Below are 20305 nucleotides of genomic sequence, written 5' to 3' on the forward strand. Positions count from 1 at the left end.
TCATTGTTGTTTCAGCATAAGGACGGTTTGACAGGTTACCTACTCGTATAAAGATTATGAGCCAAAATCATCTTATTTTAAGGGACAATGTGTACTTATAAGATTTAATATTTATTGTACATAAAGGAAATAAAAGAGACACAGTTACAAGGTATCAGTAATATACAATGTAAGCGGACTTATCCCTTAATGAGATCTCTTCCAGTCAGCCTTTGAGGAAATGAGTAGAAGCGAATTAATGATGAATGACAAATAAATTTACAAATGTAGGTACAACCACTAAACAATTAAATGCAAATAAAACTCAAAATGTCACTTTTTTAATGTCGTATACCTAGTAATTTCCCAGATAAGGAGGAATTGTTATTTTATTATATGTGTGGTCTTTAAGATAAGACTTTTCATTAAATAGGTATACGTACCTACCACATAATATTAATGAAAAGTTCAAATCATTTGATTGACCTCCCAAAGTGGTCGCCATTTTTAACGCGATCACTGATTTAAAAACGGCCACCTTTGCGTCACCTAAGTTTCATATACCTACGTAGGTTCGGCCCAATCGGGCTAATAGATTCGGAGGCTGTACGTGACATATGGACATACGCACGAGTGATCCTACTAAAAGGGGCCTGTTTATTAGGGTTTTCCTTTTAATGTACGCAACTCTAAAAATACTGGAATCATCTAAATTATAGCCTACTAGCTTTTGCCCGCGGCTTCGCTCGCGCTAAATTCGAAAATTGCGGAATGCTCCATACCAACTTCCAACTCCCATTTCAGGGAAGTGGGGGTTATAAAGAGACAAAAAGTAGCCTATGTCACTCTCCATTCCTTCAACTATCTCCACTTAAAAAAATACATCAATTCGTCACTCCGTTTTTCCGTGAAAGACGGACAAACAGACACACACACTTTCCCATTTATAATATTAGTATGGATTAGTGTGAGAGATCTGCCACGTTTTCATGTTTTCTTTTCGAACCGACCCTGATATCGGAAAATATGCTTAAATTACAAATATTCCAACGAATTGTGAACATCCGCTGTTCGAAATTCTGAAGTTGCTTCTACATGTACAATACCTACAAAAACTAGAATAATTACCTATTGCCCACTAGGTTATTGGGGAGCCAGTAAGTCTCTCAAGGACAAAACTAGTTTTTATACTTCTTTTATGTCCGACGTGACATCGAATTCGAGGGGTATCCGAGACTGGGACTTCTGATTTGAATTGTAAACGAAAGTGACGAAAATCTCTTTATGCATTTATGTGACTCGCTATCCTTCGTGCTGGCGATACAGATTATATTTACAAAATTTTCACCAAAAAACTCAGTCTAATATATCTGTGTTAAAAATAAGTATTTTTAGTTTTAATGTTTTCCAAAACGATTGAATTGACGCAGATATGCTGAATATCTGATACAACTTAGGTAGGTAGGTACCTACTGTGTGGTTGGGACAAAAAGAGCGCCTAAAACCTTTCTGCTTAGGTATAAAATATAAATATCTCCACATTTAATTTAAAGTACTTAGTTTAAATTCAATGAACTAGAACAAAAGGGCAGCCTTAAGAATTTGGAAAGATGGGCGTCGCGTAAAAAGTTAAACTGGATGTATTTTCCAATGAATTAATTTCGTATTTCTTTCTCCATCACTTCTAACGACGACGACCATTAAAGGTTTGGTACTCCGTAGGTTTGGCTAGGCCTCCGCTCAAAATCACTTTTGATACTCGTAGTTCTGATGAATGTTAATAACTCCTTAACATCTCAATATCAGTAGGTGAGAATGAGGACCTAACCCAGACAAAATAGTATCAGTAAATATCACTATCCGGTTATGGAATATGGCTATGGTCACAGAAGAGCGATATGGAGACCTAGCTATGAAAGGCTTACGAAGCGTAACTCGTAAGCTATTGGGACGTTGGCTAGGTACCCAGAAGCAGTTGTATTTCGCGTTTCTGCTTGGTCGATCTAACACAGATCAATGTTGTAGTAGTTGTAGTACATAGTACATTTACTTGTTTTGAGGGTTGTCATGTGCGTTAAAAACGCCCGTTCTTGAGTCCGATTGATTGATGGAGTTAGATAGTTCATATTATACTGTATGTTATATTGTTAAGCGAACTAATTGAGTACCTACCATCGATGGCATCGACCGTCAACATAAACGATTGGGATTTTTTAAGCAATACGTCCCGATAGTCGGTGCCTATCATGGTCTGAAGGACGACGCATCGATCACGTGACGTCACGACTCTCGCGACTCGCGGTCGCGGCCTCGCTCACGGCTAATACACCCATAACGTACCAACGCATTTTAAACTCGCTTACTAGAGGAAACATGTCAACCAATTGGTACTCTGTAATCATCCGAACTGTTAACTAAAAATTATTTAAGAGGTGGATATAAGTAGAAGAGACAGGTATAGGTAATTTGAAAAGTACTGTCATACTAAAATCCATACCTACAAGGCCTATCTAGGACACGGGGTATAGCTTTTAAATAGATCATAAATATTTTTTTATTTGCAAACATAGGTATTAGGTACATATAGATCTTACATGGAGTTGTGTCAGTGTCGATGCTTTGCCTGTAGGCATACAAATATTTTTTTGTGGCGATTGAGCATGCAGCAAATATTAAACAAATAAGACCTAAGACTAAACCTAATCTAAATGATTTTCTACAATTCAGAATCGGAGAGAAATTCTTTAATAGAATAGTAGGCTTTCCTTGCCAAAAATTTTAATTGACTTTTTTTTAAATCTACTATGTCACCTAATTCTAGTATGTTGTTTGGTAATTTATTGTAAATCTTAGGTGCCATACCGAAAATACTTTTCGCAAAAAGAGCCGTTTTTATTGAACTTGTGTAAATTTGATTACATCGCCGAACACTATTGGAAACAGAGAATTGGCTAATATTATTTTTGACATAGACGGCTGATTCAAAGATATACAGACAAGGCAATGTTAGAATATTATATTTAGGTAATGAAATGTGGTTTGCATGTATTGTCTATTTGTAAATTACACATCGAACGTAAACATTTTTTCTGGGCTTTAAAAGCTCTTAGTCGATCTGTAGAGTTACCCCAAGATAAAATATAAGTACGGTACGGCATAGTCTCCATCCGCAGTGTTAACCTTATAGCCTCGAAAAGTACCGAGGATTTCGTGAATAAAGCCATATCCGTATGTACCTATACTAAATATAATATATTGTATCCATAATCAAATATATGTCCATAATCAAAAAAATATTCCATATTCGTACGTATATTTATATCTAAATCCTACTCAACATATTGTTTAACTACGTACATATGTTGTTTTTAATCATAACTAGCATAATCATATATGCGATACTATAAATCATTCGGCTCATTCGCTCCCAAGTACATAATTATTAATTTTACTCACACATAATACCTGTAGATCACTGACACTTTACCCAAGGTCTATCTCAAGGCCATGAAAAAGTCCAGCTGATGTTGAGTAATCGATCGGGACCATTACCTACGTCACTATACCTATTTGCACTAATATAAAACAATTTATTTACTCAAGGACCACTACTGATTAAATTCTACTTACGTGTAGAGGTCGTCTTCTATACTTGAAGAGCTCGTAGCCTCCACCAACACAGAGCAGCTCATCACTATTTTTTTCTAATAATTCGAGGAACAATCTGTTTTCGTTTTATGTTTTGTTTACCGCGTTACACTAAATGCGAAGTCATGGTGTGTTAAATTTTGCGGGACGTTCGGCCTGACCAGTGCCATTAGAGTGGCCTCATATAATATCTTACTGTAAGTTCCAGGCAATTCCGGCGTTTGATAACAGCGTTTCGGAACTAAAATCTGTGTAGGCTACCGAGGAAGGCACTGGCTTCCTGTGTTAACTTTGTGAGGGGGTAAAACTGATAGAGACGGTTTTTTCATGTGCCGGGCCGCAACATTTGAATTCTATAAGATGAATTTGCTTAACCGTGACCATGGTGACGTTCTGATGGCAAGAGTATGCTTACAGGCGAGGTGAAATGAATGGTGGCACATCATTGTGCTGCTTGCGATGTTAGTAAATTTGCTATTATTTTGGTAGCAATTACGATCATGCGGTTTTATATTCCTCTTCCTATAATCTTACTTCGGCAAAAACTTCTTTGGCTACGCCTGTAGTTTAGCAGTGAAGGAGTAGGTAAGCTGAAAAACCAGATATATAGGTGGAATCTGATAAAACCTCACCGATATTTCCAAAGTCACATCGGACGGTAGAGGGTGCAGAGTGCGCATGCTCGGTTTTAACCTTGAGCACACTTCCCGGTTCACGGGCAAAGCGCTGTCACCTGCCTACTAGGTCAATGTGTTTATAGTACAAATAGGTACTTCCGATGTTCCATACTCATCTATTTCGTATGAGATGTGCCCATAGCAAACTTTTCGGCTAGAAAAGACCTTAATTTCACGAAATCAGCGTAGTTGGTTATACATGGGATATATTTGTAAGCCGGTAGCACTACTGACGTGGCCCGTGGACAAGTTACCAATAACTAGGTTTTTTTAATTCTTGAAATATCAGGTATGCACACTAAGTATATACCTACTTAAGTATTGCAAAGGATGACTATGCCAAAGGTGAAGGACAGTTCTAAGTATGAAGACAACCTTCATATTTGTTATGCTGCAAACTGCACGAGAAAGAGGGAGAGAGAGCTTGTGAGGGTCGTTGGTATCAAATATAAGTACCAGAGAACGGAACGTAGTATCTAAAATACGAAAGCCCTGATGGATGATGAATTGATGATCATAGTTGACATAGTTCGGAAAAGAGACCATTGATTGTAAAGAGGAGACCATGGATTGTACTTCATTGTACATTGTACGTAATAGAGGAGATATATGAAAAAGCGGGAAGTAAAGTAAATAACAGCTGCTCCTGGGTCTCCTAAGGTCATGTAAATGAGAACCACAGGGCTAGACACAGACGCTAGGTACGCTGAGCGTGATGTGTTCACGTGATGGTACATTATCTTTTATTCACCAAAAAAGACCGAACTTGTTGGGCATTATTTAAACAAACAAAAAGAAAAATGATCAAAAAAGCCCTTACACACGTTCAAAATAATACTTTGTGATAAGTGTGCTAATTGATCATATGATATGTGCGCGTGAGTTGAAAGCGAGCTTATTTTGCTTCATTATACACATCGTATAATTAGCAATACACACGAGTTTCATACGGCGTTTTTCAATAAATTTGCAAGGAAATAAGACGAAAATGACATATACTACTTAGTAGTAAAAGTCCAAAATCTGTTACCTGCGCGCCACTGCTGCAGCCCAGATAGGCGCCCCGCGCCGCGCGCAAGGAGTAAGTACTACAATCAGCTCCATGTTACGAGAAAGCGTGTTGAAAAAACGATACTACTTAAAATACTTACAGTGCACAAAATGTCTTAACGAAGTACCTATATTCACGGAGAAAATCTCAAAATAGTTTGTCGAATAAAATTATACAACACGGGTAATTTAAATCTTTATAAACAAAGATTTGAAATTAAATTAAGTATTTACGCGCTACCTATTAAATATGAAATAAATGTTCGATTATCTCGAAAACTTTTCTGGGCCAGCCCAGGTTTCCCTGGCAGTGGTCAGAAAGTTATTCATTAAAAATTAACATAGAAAAACCAACAGTAAATTAAAAAGTACTAAGTTCTGCTATACTCTAGAAACGTGTTTTCGTGTGATATGTTGCTATAAAAGTGATGTTGATGTTGAAGAAAGTGAGATATTAATTTTAACTGAAAATAACCGTTCGTTTTTATATTATTCAATAATATTCTAATATCCAACATACCTTAAAATACAATCTGTAGTCGTGTCGCTATCGCAGTACTCGTAGCATTTTTCGGTGGTTTTATTCTTCTACCTTACAAAAAGCGAAAAATTTAAACTGCTATCTTATATTTTTGACAGCACTTGTCTAGTTGGACTACTTGTTCCAAAATAGTTACAAAGGAATAGGTCGTTTTCGAAAGGTTCGTCCAAACATGCAGGAGTCTATTATTCATGTATTAGATTTCATGCATTATTATATTTATAATATTTTTTCTTTGATTGAACTAACTCTCATCTGTCTGGACGCATACCTACTGGTACAGCTTGAAAAAAAAAGAGATCGTAGCGTCGTCCCGATTTCTCACACAAATTAAAATTTGAAAAGGAGGACATGGGGAGGACACTATAATGTTGCCACTTTTTAATTTCTACTGGTTTTGGTTAGACTATAGTAATGTGGTAATGGTAACGAGTAGATTTTGTGAATTTTGTTCTATAAAATTAAGCCATTATTAGATTTATGATTCATGTCATTTGTTTTTGAACATATCCCGACCACTAGAAGAACGATGACATTCCTACCCTACTTGACATTTGCCACATGTGACACTTCGTGATTGTGACAGTTGTGTTAATCGTAGGTTCTCGGTGATATAGATATTTTTGTTAGAATAAGCACGGTACGGAAATGAATTTCTAGGAATCGTGTTACGACCAACGTGCCTTATTCTCGAAACAAGCTAAAGACGGTTATATTCTCATAAATGGACATTTGGTTCTCAGTGATACACATTAATTTAAGCAAAAAATACAAAAAAAGCTGTAATCGCATTACAAATATTCACTGTTAAGCATCTTGATCAACAAATGGCAAATTTGAATGTACTTGTTTTGTAAAAGTCCCTGCTACAATTAACTGTACGAAAATGATGGAAACTCGGTATTATGAAGGCTGCGGGCGCGAAGGCCCCATACGATGTATCTTTTTGGGCGAGTTTCATCCCATAGCTGGCCCAAAAATTGCTTGTCAGGTTAGTTTAAGATTAAGTACTTCAGTCTAGTAATCCCTACATATATCGTAAGACACACAGTGGGTCATTACTATGTATCTCACAATTATAATTTTAATGTTTGCCTTCAATGACAATGCATTTAAAATGTATATTTAAGTAAGTCACTTGAATCATAATTAAGTGTTGTTTTGTCTGTGACGTCTAAATAACAATTCTTTCATGTCCATGTCAGGTCCCCAATCCTTCAATCCTTCCCAAAATCCTCAGTTCACCGAACATTCTTTACATGCGTTGTATGTTGAGAAACGTCATCATTGGCAAAATCCACCTCGGAAAAAAGACTGAGGAGTGAAAGCCATATAAAAAAAGTCACTTTAAGTAGTACTTAATTTAAACTAATTCTTTTATGTTCAAAGTATTATTGAATTCTAATTAGCTAAGTATTACTTACCATTGGAATAATTCTTGTATTGTAATTTCAGTTCCCGGAAGATTATATATCAAAGGAAGTATTTGATTCAATAAGTGCCTACATCATTCCCAAGCCTCAGATACAGAGATGCACAATGACAATGTAAGTAATATTTAATTTTTTAGAGGTCTGCTATTTTAACTGATATGCAATTATAAATTCATGATTTAAAGACCAAAGCAAGCTCTTCACAAACAAATGAATGGTAAAGTTTTGGTAAAATATTGTAAATGGACCATATATGTGTTGAACATCTACTTGTAATTGATACTTTGTAAAAAATGTATGAAATGTATGTAAAATATTTTTTAATGCAAAACAAAGTTTATTTAAGCAAAATTTTACTACATGTAAATATTCCTAAAATCATAAGTAGGTTAACTGTGTATATTAAGAGTATACAAGATTTTTTCACGAGATAAGAAGCGAACAAGCAGAGAGATTACCTGATGGTAAGCAATCACCACCACTCATGAACATCTAAAACACCAGAATTGGTTTGCATATAAATGTCCAAAATTGTATTTGTTGGGTGAAAATGTGACATCTATCCTATCTTACTGTAAGAAAGAAAAAAACTATAGAATAGACCCTGTGAATTTTAAATATAAGTATTGGTACTGACTAATAATTATTTAACCTTATTTGGGGTCTTATGATTGCATAAGCAGAATTTTCAACTTTTTCAAATACTAGTTAGTATAAGTTTCACACAGCAGTGTAATCTGGAAGTTCTAGAACCAAATGACTTTCTAGACTTATTTTGATGGCAAGAGCGAATTTTATCAGTATTTAGTAACTTATTAGTGCAATAAACATTTAACAGTAGTCCATCCTGGAGTGGTGTAAGGTTAAATGAAAAATAGTATGTGCAATGCTAACTGACAGTATTGATTAAGATACTGCCTTATAAAGGGTTTCATATAGATTTTTCGTAATTCTTAACTCACCACAACCTTATGTGACTTTTTTGCTTTTAAGTCTATATGATTTACCCGTAAAGCACCAACTAGCGAACTATTTTAATAAAAGCCTTGCAATATTTAGACACACTTTTTTTTGCTTTGTTAATGTCTTTGTCGGGTTGCATAACCCATGGCGCCTACAAGTTTGTGTGAAACTGTTCAATTAAATATGTTCATTTGTTACGACTTTAGCATTAATTTAATTAGGTTTCCTCATGCTGTTTTATCTGTATCTTATATTGGGCCCAACCCATAAATTATTGATTATTTATTATTACACTACAATATGAGTATTTAATATCAGACATCTGTTGATTCCAAAATAATTTTGCTTATGGAATAATAAATTTGCATAAACTTAAGCATATACAGATACTGACATACCACTTGTTATTATTGGAATTGTTACTAACACCCTGTACGAGTCCCCTGTACTAATTCCCTGTACCTGTTGTCAATAGATCAAACTCACAGCAAAATGACCAAGTCTCAACTAATCTAAAAGTGAATCCAAAAATATTATGTTAATAAGCGACCAGTTCGTAGCAATACAACTAGATAAATAACTTGGTATTGATTGTAGAAATGCGCTGGGTCACAAAATAGTGGGCTACCCCATCCGGATAGACAGCTCGCGGTACGAGCGGAACGCTTACCTCTTCAACCTGTGCTTCGTGTGCGACAGCTGGTCGAAGACTGTGCAGTATGAACCCGTTGTCAAGAAACTTGGAGAGCATTTGGTGAGGATATTTAGTATATTTACTTGCTATTTGTATTGGGAAATCGTTCTTAAGGTTTGACTTGTCTCAAAAGTAAAAAAAAATAAACCTATAGGGATCATTTTGTTACCCCTTTCTGTCTGTCTCTCAAGACCTTTTTCTCGAGAACGCAAGGACTTGAAATTAAAAGCAAATATTCAAGCCCCTTACAGATAAATACTTAAACTTCTCAGTCCACTTAAAAAAAAATAGTACCAGTTACTCTGTATATGAGCTTAGGTTTAGGTTATGAGTCTGTACTTGATATAAATAATTAAAGTCAGATTTCTCACTGGACCACACAGACAAACATACACTGAGAGAAAAAACAACCAGTTTTCATGTTCGTTCAATAAGATTTTTGGTTAAAATAGTTAACGTAGGCGTGCTCTTTGGTTGTTAAATTCACAATGCAATTTTTTCTCAGTGTAGGTATTATATTGTTTTACATAGCTCATAAAACCCGTCACATGTGCCAAACTCGTTCATCATGATGTCCAGAAAAGAAGTCCGGTTTCATGAACTTTGTTTTATATGTATAGGTAACAAAGCCTTCTTTAGCTTATCATGGGGCTCCATACTCAATATGTGTAAGATTGTTCCTATAATATTAGATTTTTTTTTATTAGACTATAATGGAGGAAGAGACGCGTTTCGTGTCGAGCGGCGCCTCGCGGCTGCCCACGCTGCTGGCGCACCTGCTGCACGATCTCAACACGCACCGAAAGTCTACGCTTGTCGGTACGTATATATACTTATTCAAAAACGTAACATTGATATTGTGGGTTATTTTTGCCTTACTTTTTAATACCTCTGCCACACTATGCCACTCGCGCTGCCGCGATGTTACCCTCTCCGGCCTCACACTGTCCACTCGCGCGATTATCGCACTAGGTTGTTCCCCGCCCTTTGACTCTGCCTACTTCCCACGCCGCTTGTCGTGTGTGGCAGAGTATATGATAGCCTGGAAGTCACTCTCGAATTTGGGAGCTTGTAAGACGTCTCAACGGCGTCATGCTGTTTTTCATAGAAAGGTGTTTTTATATTATAGAAGGCGACACGGTAATGCACCTGAAGGTGGTGGAGGTGCGCGCGGACCCGGCGCCGGTGCACGACCACGACGTGCCGGTGCTGCTGGCGAGCGTGGGGCAGCCGCGGCCGGGCGCGCCGGGCCGCCGCGCGCCGCGCGTGACCGCGCGAGGCTCGCCCGCGCGCCGCGCGCAGGAGCACATCGACAGCGACCTGCCCGTTGACGTCGACGTTAATGACGACTGGGATCTCACTACAAGACAGGTTGGTGGAAAGGACATTCCACGAGAAAGTCGCTTACCACATGCTTTTGCCTTGTATCGCAGCTATTTTAATCAAATCCGTAAAGCTCGAGAAAATACTACCAATTCGTTAACCAAGTCATAAAGAGTTGTCAGACACAACTTCGCTTTCTTAGCGTCATTAAAGTATTAGAAGAATTGCATGCCGTAAGCGACTAGCACTAGCAGAGAAGAGTGCATGCAACTTTAGGTAAAAAAAGTTCTCAGCTATGCAGAACTGCTGCCGGCGAGCCCAAGCGAAGCCCGATTACGATCTTCTGTAGTCTAGAAAATATACGACATAATAACAAAAAATATGATGGTTTACACTCCTCAGGCATAGACATCCCACAGTATCCTTGAGTCGCTCCGAATGTAGCAAGTAATCGGCTCTAACGATTCGACGAAATTTGCTGCGAGGTATGCAGCAAATTTCGTCGAATGGTATATGGATACCAATTTAAAAACAATATATTTCATGGTATATGAGAATAAACAACCGTTTTCTACGTATATACCAACTCATAAGTCTGTATTCCTTTACAGATTTTACCGTACATTACCGGTTACAATCACGTGTCGAAGATCGCGGCAGACACCAACGTGGAGAAGACTTTGGTCAAGTCTTGTATTCAAAACCTTGTCTATTACGGAGTGGTAAGTTTATTATAGTTGCGTAGTCGCGTACCTACTACAAATATTTTGAGCTTATTCTTTCAATTGACGGGAATCAAGTAAAATTACACCCGTTAACAAGATAGCAGATGATTATTGAGTAACCATGCGATCCAAAGCAACATGGGCAATGCATATATAATTTCAAATGAACATTCCATTTTGATGCACTTTGGTGAAACGCTACGAGTACAACGCTGTTGGTTGATGATGATGAGTTCGTACGATTAGTCAATAGGGCCATCGACAATAGACAAAAAACCTATGCTGATGGATGATGTATGACGATTTAAACGAAATGAGTTCTATATAGCGATACGCGTTGTAGCGGCTTGGATATCTGGCCATTGTAGTAACTTAAATTTAAGTAATTTATCCGTAGCTATAGTCTTTAAGTATGTTTACAAAACAATTCACTTTACAGGTGACATTGATACCAGTGATTAAATTTACGAACATGTACCGAGCTACTCCGAACCTCAGCCGCCTGTTTAGCGATAAGGAATTGCAGAAGTCATGTCTGGCTTTCATCACCAAAGGATTGGATAGCAAGGAAAAGGTGCGTATTATATCTACCTGTCTACTAAGGTTGGTTAAATGCAATATGAAATCGTGTGATAACGTGTTAAGGAATATTAAATTATGCACTACAGTAGATCCAGCCAGCGTCACAATCGCTTACGCTTCGTAAGCGTTTCGTGGCCAGCTATCCTTATCGCTCTTCTGTAGTGGCGCGACAAAGGCCGATAGTCCACTATCATATGTTTATCATAGGTAACATGCCGTCCTTTTTCTTCACGTTGGAGAAAAAGGGAGGCATACCTATGATCATATTTGCATGATAAACATGTGATAGAGGACTATCGGCCAAAGCCAGGCTGCGTTTAGGAGCGTCCATCTAAAAGTGTGTGGATTCAAGAACTTGCGACCGACGCATTCAATAAAAATCGCACAGCGTGTCCGGTTTCCTTCCTCCCATGCTACGAGTATATGCTCATTGAAAAAGTAAAATGACTTTACTGAGGATTATTGAATAAGTATGATGTTTACAGCCGACGATATCCGACGTGCTGGAGATGTTGTGCGCGCTGCAGCAGGGCACGACACTGCGCGCCGTGTGCGAGCGGCACGCGGCCGGCGCGCGCGCCTCCTTCGACGTGCGCCGCCTCGTGCTGTACGCGCAGCTGCACGGCCTCATCAAGTGCCTGAAGAGGTAGCGATAGTGGATTATAATAGAGTAGTGTGTAACGATGTACGACGTGCTGGAAATGCTGTGTGCGCTGCAGCGGGCCACGACGCTGCTGCGCGCCGTGTGCTACAGTCAAGCGGCAGGTAGCGCTGCAGTCGGGTTTTATTATGGTCCGTTAAAACTCAAAAACTACTAAATTAATCTTGTAACAAGTAAATATCACAATATGTCAATATACTTTCATAAATAGCATGAGTATTGACATACTTGCTCATTCACACTGAATAGGAGGGACAAAGTTGAAATTTTGCCGTAAATGCACTTCAACAGTTGTATCAAAATACTACTTGTACAGTCTTATTTATAGACAATAATATAAAAATTTTACCTTCCAATAAAATTGTTATTATTTTGCCTGGTATATCCGAGGTCGCCATCGTTCGTTGTAAGTCGCTCCGGCGTCACACCGCCGCGATGTTGGTAGTCCCGTTTTCCCCACCTGCAACATAAGGCTCCTACGCGCCCCGGCCCGCCACCAGCCACCCTCATTGTTGAGGAGAAGTGCCGACGGTATATTAAGCCTACCAGGAAGGCATCACTCAGACCTCGGATATACCAGGCAAAATAATAACAATTTTATTGGAAGGTAAAATTTTTATATTATTTGTGCCGTTTGTATATCCGAGGTCTTATATAGAGACCTGTTTATTATCTCCTGGTGGCGAGTCAGCTGGCGCGCAAGCCTTTGGTAGCCCTATTGGCATAGCATAGAAGAATAAGTGAATCGGTTGTTGAACCGATTTGACAGATGTATCAGTCGAAATCGCCTTCGATCCGCGAATATCTCGGTGCCAGAAACGCCTAAAGAGATTTTCGTGATGACGTTTAGCTTTAGTCAGCGAATAGTTAGAGAAATGACATTATTATACATTGTAGGCGAGGCTGACTTGAACAAGATACAAAGACCTTAGATACACTTTTATTATTAACAGACACGTTATTTTATCAGGTTATTATAAACCCAATTTCAGACACAAAGTGTGGAAATTAACTGTAAAAGTAGTGTAACTATCTGTACTGTAGCAGGGTAACGTAATTGATACTGCTTTTGTCAACCCTTCGTAAAAATTATCTAAATCAATATTAGCTTTGATATGACTATTTAAAGTCCAACGTCTTACGTCCATATCAAACACAGAAAAAGGTCATCACTCACGCGCCCGAGGGCTATTTGTTACGATACTGGTATTTTCGATCAGACTATTTCGCGTCAAGCGAGCGCGGTTACAAGCGAGACTCCTGAACTCTGAACTCTTTTTAGTGAGGGCATTTGAGGATACTGATCGCTCGGTAAAACTAGCCTAGAAGATGAAAAGTACGAGCGCTGTCGATTGCTACTACACTGGACGGAGGTATCAGTCGATTTCTTCAAGTCAGTCATTGACTCTTAGGGTAATCCATTACCTAATCCAAAACCCGATGCGACGGATTTCTACTTCGTGCAATGAAGGTCGACAGTGTAGACTGAGAGGTGACGTCCGTGTCGCATCGCTGGTGGTTGCTGAACACGTCGTGGTAGCAGGTCAAGGGGTGAATTAAAACACCGCCACACATGCGCGCTTTGAGAGCGTAGGCGGAGCGCAATAATGGCGGTGCACCGCACAAACGCTGGCGTTGCGCCCAGTGGGCACTAGCGGGAACTAACGAGCGCGGATTGCGAGCGCAACGCGCGCGGGACGCGAGCGGAATGCGCGCGCATTCAGCGCGCTGATAGCGTAGCGTTAGCGAAGCGGAATGCGCTTTATGTGTGGCGGAGGCTTAATACGTACCGTTGTACGGCGTAATGCAGGGCTCTCGCAGACGAAGAGGTACGATGACGGGCGAAGCAGAAGAAGGCGAGGTCACCGAAGGTCACTTACTTGGCTCCCAGGGGGTGCATACTGACCTCGTACGACAGTCTGTTGGAGTCAGCATGGTTACTGTCGTAGTTACTCGTAACCGAAGAGATGTAGTCCTGCCATCGTACAGCATAACATAACATACAACCGAACTGTGCATAGCATATAGTGCTATGCGAACCTTAATCCGGCTGCATGTCACTTCAGTCGCCAGCGCCACCGCCTGTTGAAGATTATTTTCCATCGGAAGAGCTTTACTTTGTACAATATTCCGATTATTTAAGGTCTTATCGGGCTGCAAATGCAAGCAAAACAGGAGCGATTGGCCTACAGCTATCGGCAGCTGTACGAGGTAATGCTGGAAACCAACCTCCCTCTGTAGACTACGAAAGTTGTGAAATTGATGAAATCAGGTTCTACGATCGAATCAAGCTCTATATTAATTCAGTATAGTCGAGCCAGATGATAACTACTGAAGTCCTCCTGAGTTCCTGGCCCCTTTCGCTTTGAGCTGGAATCTCAAGTTCACTAAGGCGAAGCGGGTTTATTTTTCCCAATTTGTTTATTAGAGGCTCGGCGAATAAGTTAATCTCTCGAATGGACAGGGGGCGCCACAAGCCTCCGGGAAATCGTCGTGTACTTGGAACCCCCGCGGCCAGATTACCGATCGGTTTTGGTGTCCGCCCGGTAAACAGACGCACGCTCAGGATGCAGCACGCTGGCTCGAATTCAGATCTGGACATTCTGAAAGAGTTTTTTTTTTTTTTTAATTCCGCAAACCTTTACGATGTCTTTGACCTACACAATGAGCGACGTACAGGAATCACAGGGTCGTCTCGCGAGGCGCCTCTCCGATTAGATAGCTCGCGAACATCGTCAGGACACCCTCGCAGCAGTGCGGCTCCTCGTCCGGTTATTGACGTCTTACCTCGTTCAACTATGGGTGGCCAAGCCACGTTAGGACGTAGCATCTTTAGAATTTATCTGTTCTCACTTCGGCGACGGAGGAGTCATTGGTCAAAATAGAGTGTAAATTCACGGGAACTGGAAAGAGAAGAGTGGATACCATAGTGTACGGGATGTCAGCTGATAGCGGCGCCCGGCGTCACATTGGAGGGCAGTATCAGCCTGGTCAGCAACAGAGTCTGCAACGATACCGTAGCAGACGGAGCCCGGATATGGTCGTGGCACCATTGTAGGGGAAGACAGTGCTCGCGGTGAGCGTGACATCTTAGGCGCGACGGGCGTTATCAGCGTGGCGGCTAGCAGTACCAAGGGACCACATCAGCAATCTTACCAGCTTGTCACTGCAGCAGACGATGTTACGTTCGGCGGTGAGATTGAGACGGCCGTCGTCAGCTCGAAAGGCGTCTTCGATGCCCCTGTCGCGTCACGCAGTATCGTGCTCGGTGGCCCTCTCGAGGTCGCCGCCGTCAGCGCGGGAGGCACCGGCGCCAGCATGACAGTCAGCTACATCGGTGAACAGCATCAACAGAGTTCGCGGCGTCGTCACGGCAGACGCGGCAGGAAAATTAGCGACGCCTTCGCGGCAGCCGCAGTATTGCGCTCGGTGGCGCGATGAAGGTCGCCGCGTCTGCAATCTTACCTCGTGCGATCGAGGCGACATCAAGGCGCCAGCATCAGCGTGTCGGCCGACGACACCGGTGGAAAACTTCAAGTAGCTTGCGGCGATGTCACGGCAGACGCAGCAGAAGGATTGCGACGCCTGTGCAGCGGTTAACAGTATTACGCTCCGCATCACCACTGAGGCTTGTCACGGCAGACGAACGCTCTGCATCACCATCGAGGCGCCAGCATAAGCGTGGCGGCCAGCGATACTGGTGGACAGCTTCAGCAGGGTCGCGGCGTTTTCACGGCAGGTGAGCGCGCTGCATCACCATCGAGGCGCCAGCATAAGCGTGGCGGCCAGCGATACTGGTGGACAGCTTCAGCAGGATCGCGGCGTTGTCACGGCAGATGAGCTCGCTGCATCACCATCGAGGCGCCAGCATAAGCGTGGCGGCCAGCGATACTGGTGGACAGCTACAGCAGGATCGCGGCGTTGTCAGGGCTGACGCACGCTCTGCATTACCATCGAGGCGCCAGCATAACCGTGGCGGCCAGCGATACTGGTGGACAGTCAGCAGGATCGCGGCGTTGTCACGGCAGACGAACGCTCTGCATCACCATCGAGGCGCCAGCATAAGCGTGGCGGCCAGCGATATTGGTGGACAGCTTCAGCAGGCTCGCGGCGTTGTCAAGGCAGACGCACGCTCTGCATCACCATCGAGGCGCCAGCATAAGCGTGGCGGCCAGCGATACTGGTGGACAGCTTCAGCAGGATCGCGGCGTTGTCATGGCAGACGAACGCTCTGCATCACCATCGAGGCGCCAGCATAAGCGTGGCGGCCAGCGATATTGGTGGACAGCTTCAGCAGGCTCTCGGCGTTGTCAAGGCAGACGCACGCTCTGCATCACCATCGAGGCGCCAGCATAAGCGTGGCGGCCAGCGATACTGGTGGACAGCTTCAGCAGGATCGCGGCGTTGTCACGGCAGACGAACGCTCTGCATCACCATCGAGGCGCCAGCATAAGCGTGGCGGCCAGCGATATTGGTGGACAGCTTCAGCAGGCTCGCGGCGTTGTGGCGGGGGCAGAAGGTGGCCGCGCTGGTAGCCTGCATATTGACGACAGATCACTAACGGCGCGGCGCTCGCGTCGGGGCAGCAGCAGACATACTTACAGCGTCGCACGCGACGCCTATGTGGCGGCCACAACGTTGTTCGGCGGCACCGCAGAGATGGCCATCGTTAACGAGGAGGCAACTTCTACGCAACTTCGGCGGCGCCGACGCGGCGGACAACACTGCCGCGGTCAGTGGCGCTATCGCAGCGCTACAGTAAGTTCCGGCGCCGACACGTGGTTTGGGGCCTCCGCACCGAATCGGAAACCGAACATGTTCTTTCTAAAATAATATGAATCTGCTCACCCATTCGTCGGAGAAATTCAAACCTCCTTGGAGCGCGGTATTCCTCCACCGCGCCCTCCGCCGCCGCCGCCGCCGCAGCCCGCAGGTCGCGCAGCCCGCGGTCGCGAAGCACGTGGTCCCCGGAGCACGTGGTCCCCGGCGGAGCAACTTACCTACGTTACCGCTTATATTCTCGCGCGAAACTTTTAATACGCGGATAACACTTCCTACTTTAGTCTCGGAAATGCGAATAGTTTAAAAAGAAAACTGATTAACGGTAACGATTTTTGCAGCATGGAACTTTCTTACAAAAAGTGGGTAGAATCATAAAGCACCGCTCGTTCATTTCTATCGTGAGAACCCCGAAAGACGAATAATGATCGCTAGCGAGGCATAATATATCTCATTATTCAAGAAGAACGAGCGTAAATTAAAAGGGAAGAAAGAATTGACGGTGAAAATTGAAATTGAAAAATTTCATAATTCCAAAACGTTATAAGCCACTTTTTAAATAAAAACACGAATAACTCTGGTTTGACCAGGAGTAACAAGGAAATAGAAACTAAAAAATAATATGGCGTACAGTTGGCGTCATTATTAACAACATACGGTCCTTTATTCTGAAAACGTCAAACAAATGAAGCTCACTTGTTCGATATCTTCAGTTATGTTATGTTATAACGTTTGTTGAACCCGCAGGTTCCCAGTGTACATCCGAACACCAAGCCGCGGCGTGGGGTTCCCGCGCGGTGAGGCACTCGGCATCCGCCGCCTGTTCACCGGCCGGCACTGCGCCGACGAGATCTGCTGTCTCGCGCGCATCGACCTGCCCACTCTCGACCAAATCATCGAGGACGACCCCAACGTCGCCGTCATTTGGAGATAGACTACTTATCGAGGCAAGAGACCTTCCGCTTAAGCTGTGCGGTACGGTCAATTTATTTCGTAGTATAATTTAGGGCCGATTTAGACGGCGTTTGAACATGTTTAAACTATGCCTGGCGCTTTGACCTGCCCACTCTACCAACGTCGTTGTCATTTGGAGATAAACTACTTATCAAGACAACACCTACTGTTGAAGCTGTGCGATACTGCAAAAAATATATATTTTGCAGTATGATTTAGGGCCCATCTAGACGGTCCGTGAACTTGCATGCAATATTTTTTTTTAATTTTTTTTTTACATTATCCATCGGATAGTTTGATAATCTGTTAGCTTTAATTTTCGGTTAAGGTTTCTTTTTTATTATTGTTAGATTCCGTTTTATAATCGGTTCTAAACGAAGATCAAGGCAGCAAGCTTGCTACTGCTTTTAGTGTTCCTTGAAGGAAATGGAATTTTATTTAAGTTTTTTTTTGTTATTGCATTATAAAACATGTTTAATTGAACTTTTCAAACAATTATATCTCATTAAGAAGTATTATAGGGTAATCTTATTATTCTATGAGGGAGGCCACAGCATGGCACGCTACTTGCCAGTCAGGAATAAGAGCCATCTGGAGGTGATTATTAACACGTGACTATGACTACACTACGAAATGTATTTTCTATATAGTGCTGGTCACTATTTCATTTCATGTTGCAGTACATTCCCAATGCCAACATCTTTGCTGGAATGGCGCTTAGATAGGATCTTCTTTAAAAAAAAATAATAGCCTTATTAGATATTTTTGAATGAAAAATTTGTCCTCTTCGACTAGTATTGAATAAACCGCCTCGATGGAAATTACTATAAAAAAAAAATTGGTTACGTAATAGACAGACGGAAAGCATTATACCATTTTGGTGTGTAGGTATGTACATTATTTCAGTGAATTAGGGCTTTTACTATATTTTTTATTAATAGTGTGTAAATGAGATGGCATTACTGAACCTAGTAATGCGGTTCGACAATAGTGTATGTGTAGTTATAATTAGATGTAATTAATTCGCCCAATAGGACAGTTTCAGAATATAAATTTAGTCTCCACATTGATACTACATAGTATATTATGCGAGTACTACGTACAATATAGGATGGGTTTTTAAGTTATTGTGTATAATATGGTGATGTGATATGTCTCGAATTTAGAGCGAAAATTGGTCGTATAATTCACGTGCGTCGATTAAGTATTATAGATTTTAAGGGAGGCTCTTTGTACTTTAGCATTTTTCAAAAGGGTTCTTAATTGATGTTATTCATTTTATTTCTGTGAACTGCTTACGTTAATTTATTTCAGTACAGCCGAGTTCAGTTACATCTACATCGTAACGCGGACATAATTCTAAACACGACTTTAAATACTCTATGTTCATAAAAGCCTGTTCAGATGTTATTGTAAGTGTAACTGTGTCACAGAACCCGGACGAGGCACCATGAAGCGTTTACAAAGAGCGCATGGTCACCAGACATGACAAATTTAACTGCTTAAATACCACGAGTTGAGCAGCGCTATTGATAGCATCTTACACCATTACATAGTATGACAGCCCCGGTTCAACCTTATTAAAACTCAATTTTTATAAATACGTATTCCCAAATTACACGAGTGCGGGTTGTGAACGTTTACAGTGGATCGAGCGATTGCGTTTCTTTACTAAATCACTACGGAATACCACGCAGGCAAGCATGGTCGCACGATAAATGATAAAACATCAGGCCGCCCCTATCGCACTATTTGTAAGTGCGATAGAGACGGCCAGATGATTTATCATTTATCGCGCGATTGAATACAATATGTGTGGTGTGACTTTGAGTTGGCTTGTATGCTCCTTCTAATAGTTGAGGTGGTATGTGAACTATGTAGATTTAACTGAACGCGACTGTATATAAGGCGTACTTATACGACGTATCCATGTAGTATTGAAGTTATGATTGTTATGAATAACTCTGTAACAGTAACATTAAGTTCCTAATAGCTGGTAACCAGAGGATACCTATTGCCTATTTATTAAACCTTAAATCATTTTCCAGTGAATTAAAATATTAATTTATTTTATTTATCTTTTGAAATAATTTTAGGTTATGTCTATGTCTAAACATGGTTCTTTATTATTTTATAAAAGTGTAAAGTTCAAGCAAACAGTGATTGTTTGATGGTATTACAACTGGTATCGCTGGATTGAATGTACATCATAAGCACATGTATAATAAGAGACAAATGTTGCGCGATACGTGTCACCAGAGACATTTATACTTTTTCATTTATTAAGATAAAATTT

The 20305-nt window shown here is 41.4% G+C and overlaps 1 protein-coding gene across 1 annotated transcript; it reads left to right on the forward strand.

The window, feature by feature from the left end:
* The first annotated feature begins 6509 nt into the window (after positions 1 to 6509).
* Positions 6510 to 20305, forward strand: LOC125241232 (GATOR complex protein NPRL2-like). The gene is made up of 9 exons (XM_048149599.1): positions 6510 to 6886; positions 7351 to 7442; positions 8889 to 9045; positions 9693 to 9804; positions 10115 to 10356; positions 10920 to 11030; positions 11473 to 11607; positions 12101 to 12261; positions 17803 to 20305. Exons 1-9 carry the CDS (start codon positions 6782 to 6784, stop codon positions 17987 to 17989), a joined length of 1302 nt encoding a protein of 433 aa, XP_048005556.1. The 5' UTR covers positions 6510 to 6781; the 3' UTR covers positions 17990 to 20305.

This window comes from Leguminivora glycinivorella, chromosome Z (genome assembly GCF_023078275.1).
Source record: "Leguminivora glycinivorella isolate SPB_JAAS2020 chromosome Z, LegGlyc_1.1, whole genome shotgun sequence".
In the NCBI taxonomy this organism is placed as follows: domain Eukaryota; kingdom Metazoa; phylum Arthropoda; class Insecta; order Lepidoptera; family Tortricidae; genus Leguminivora; species Leguminivora glycinivorella.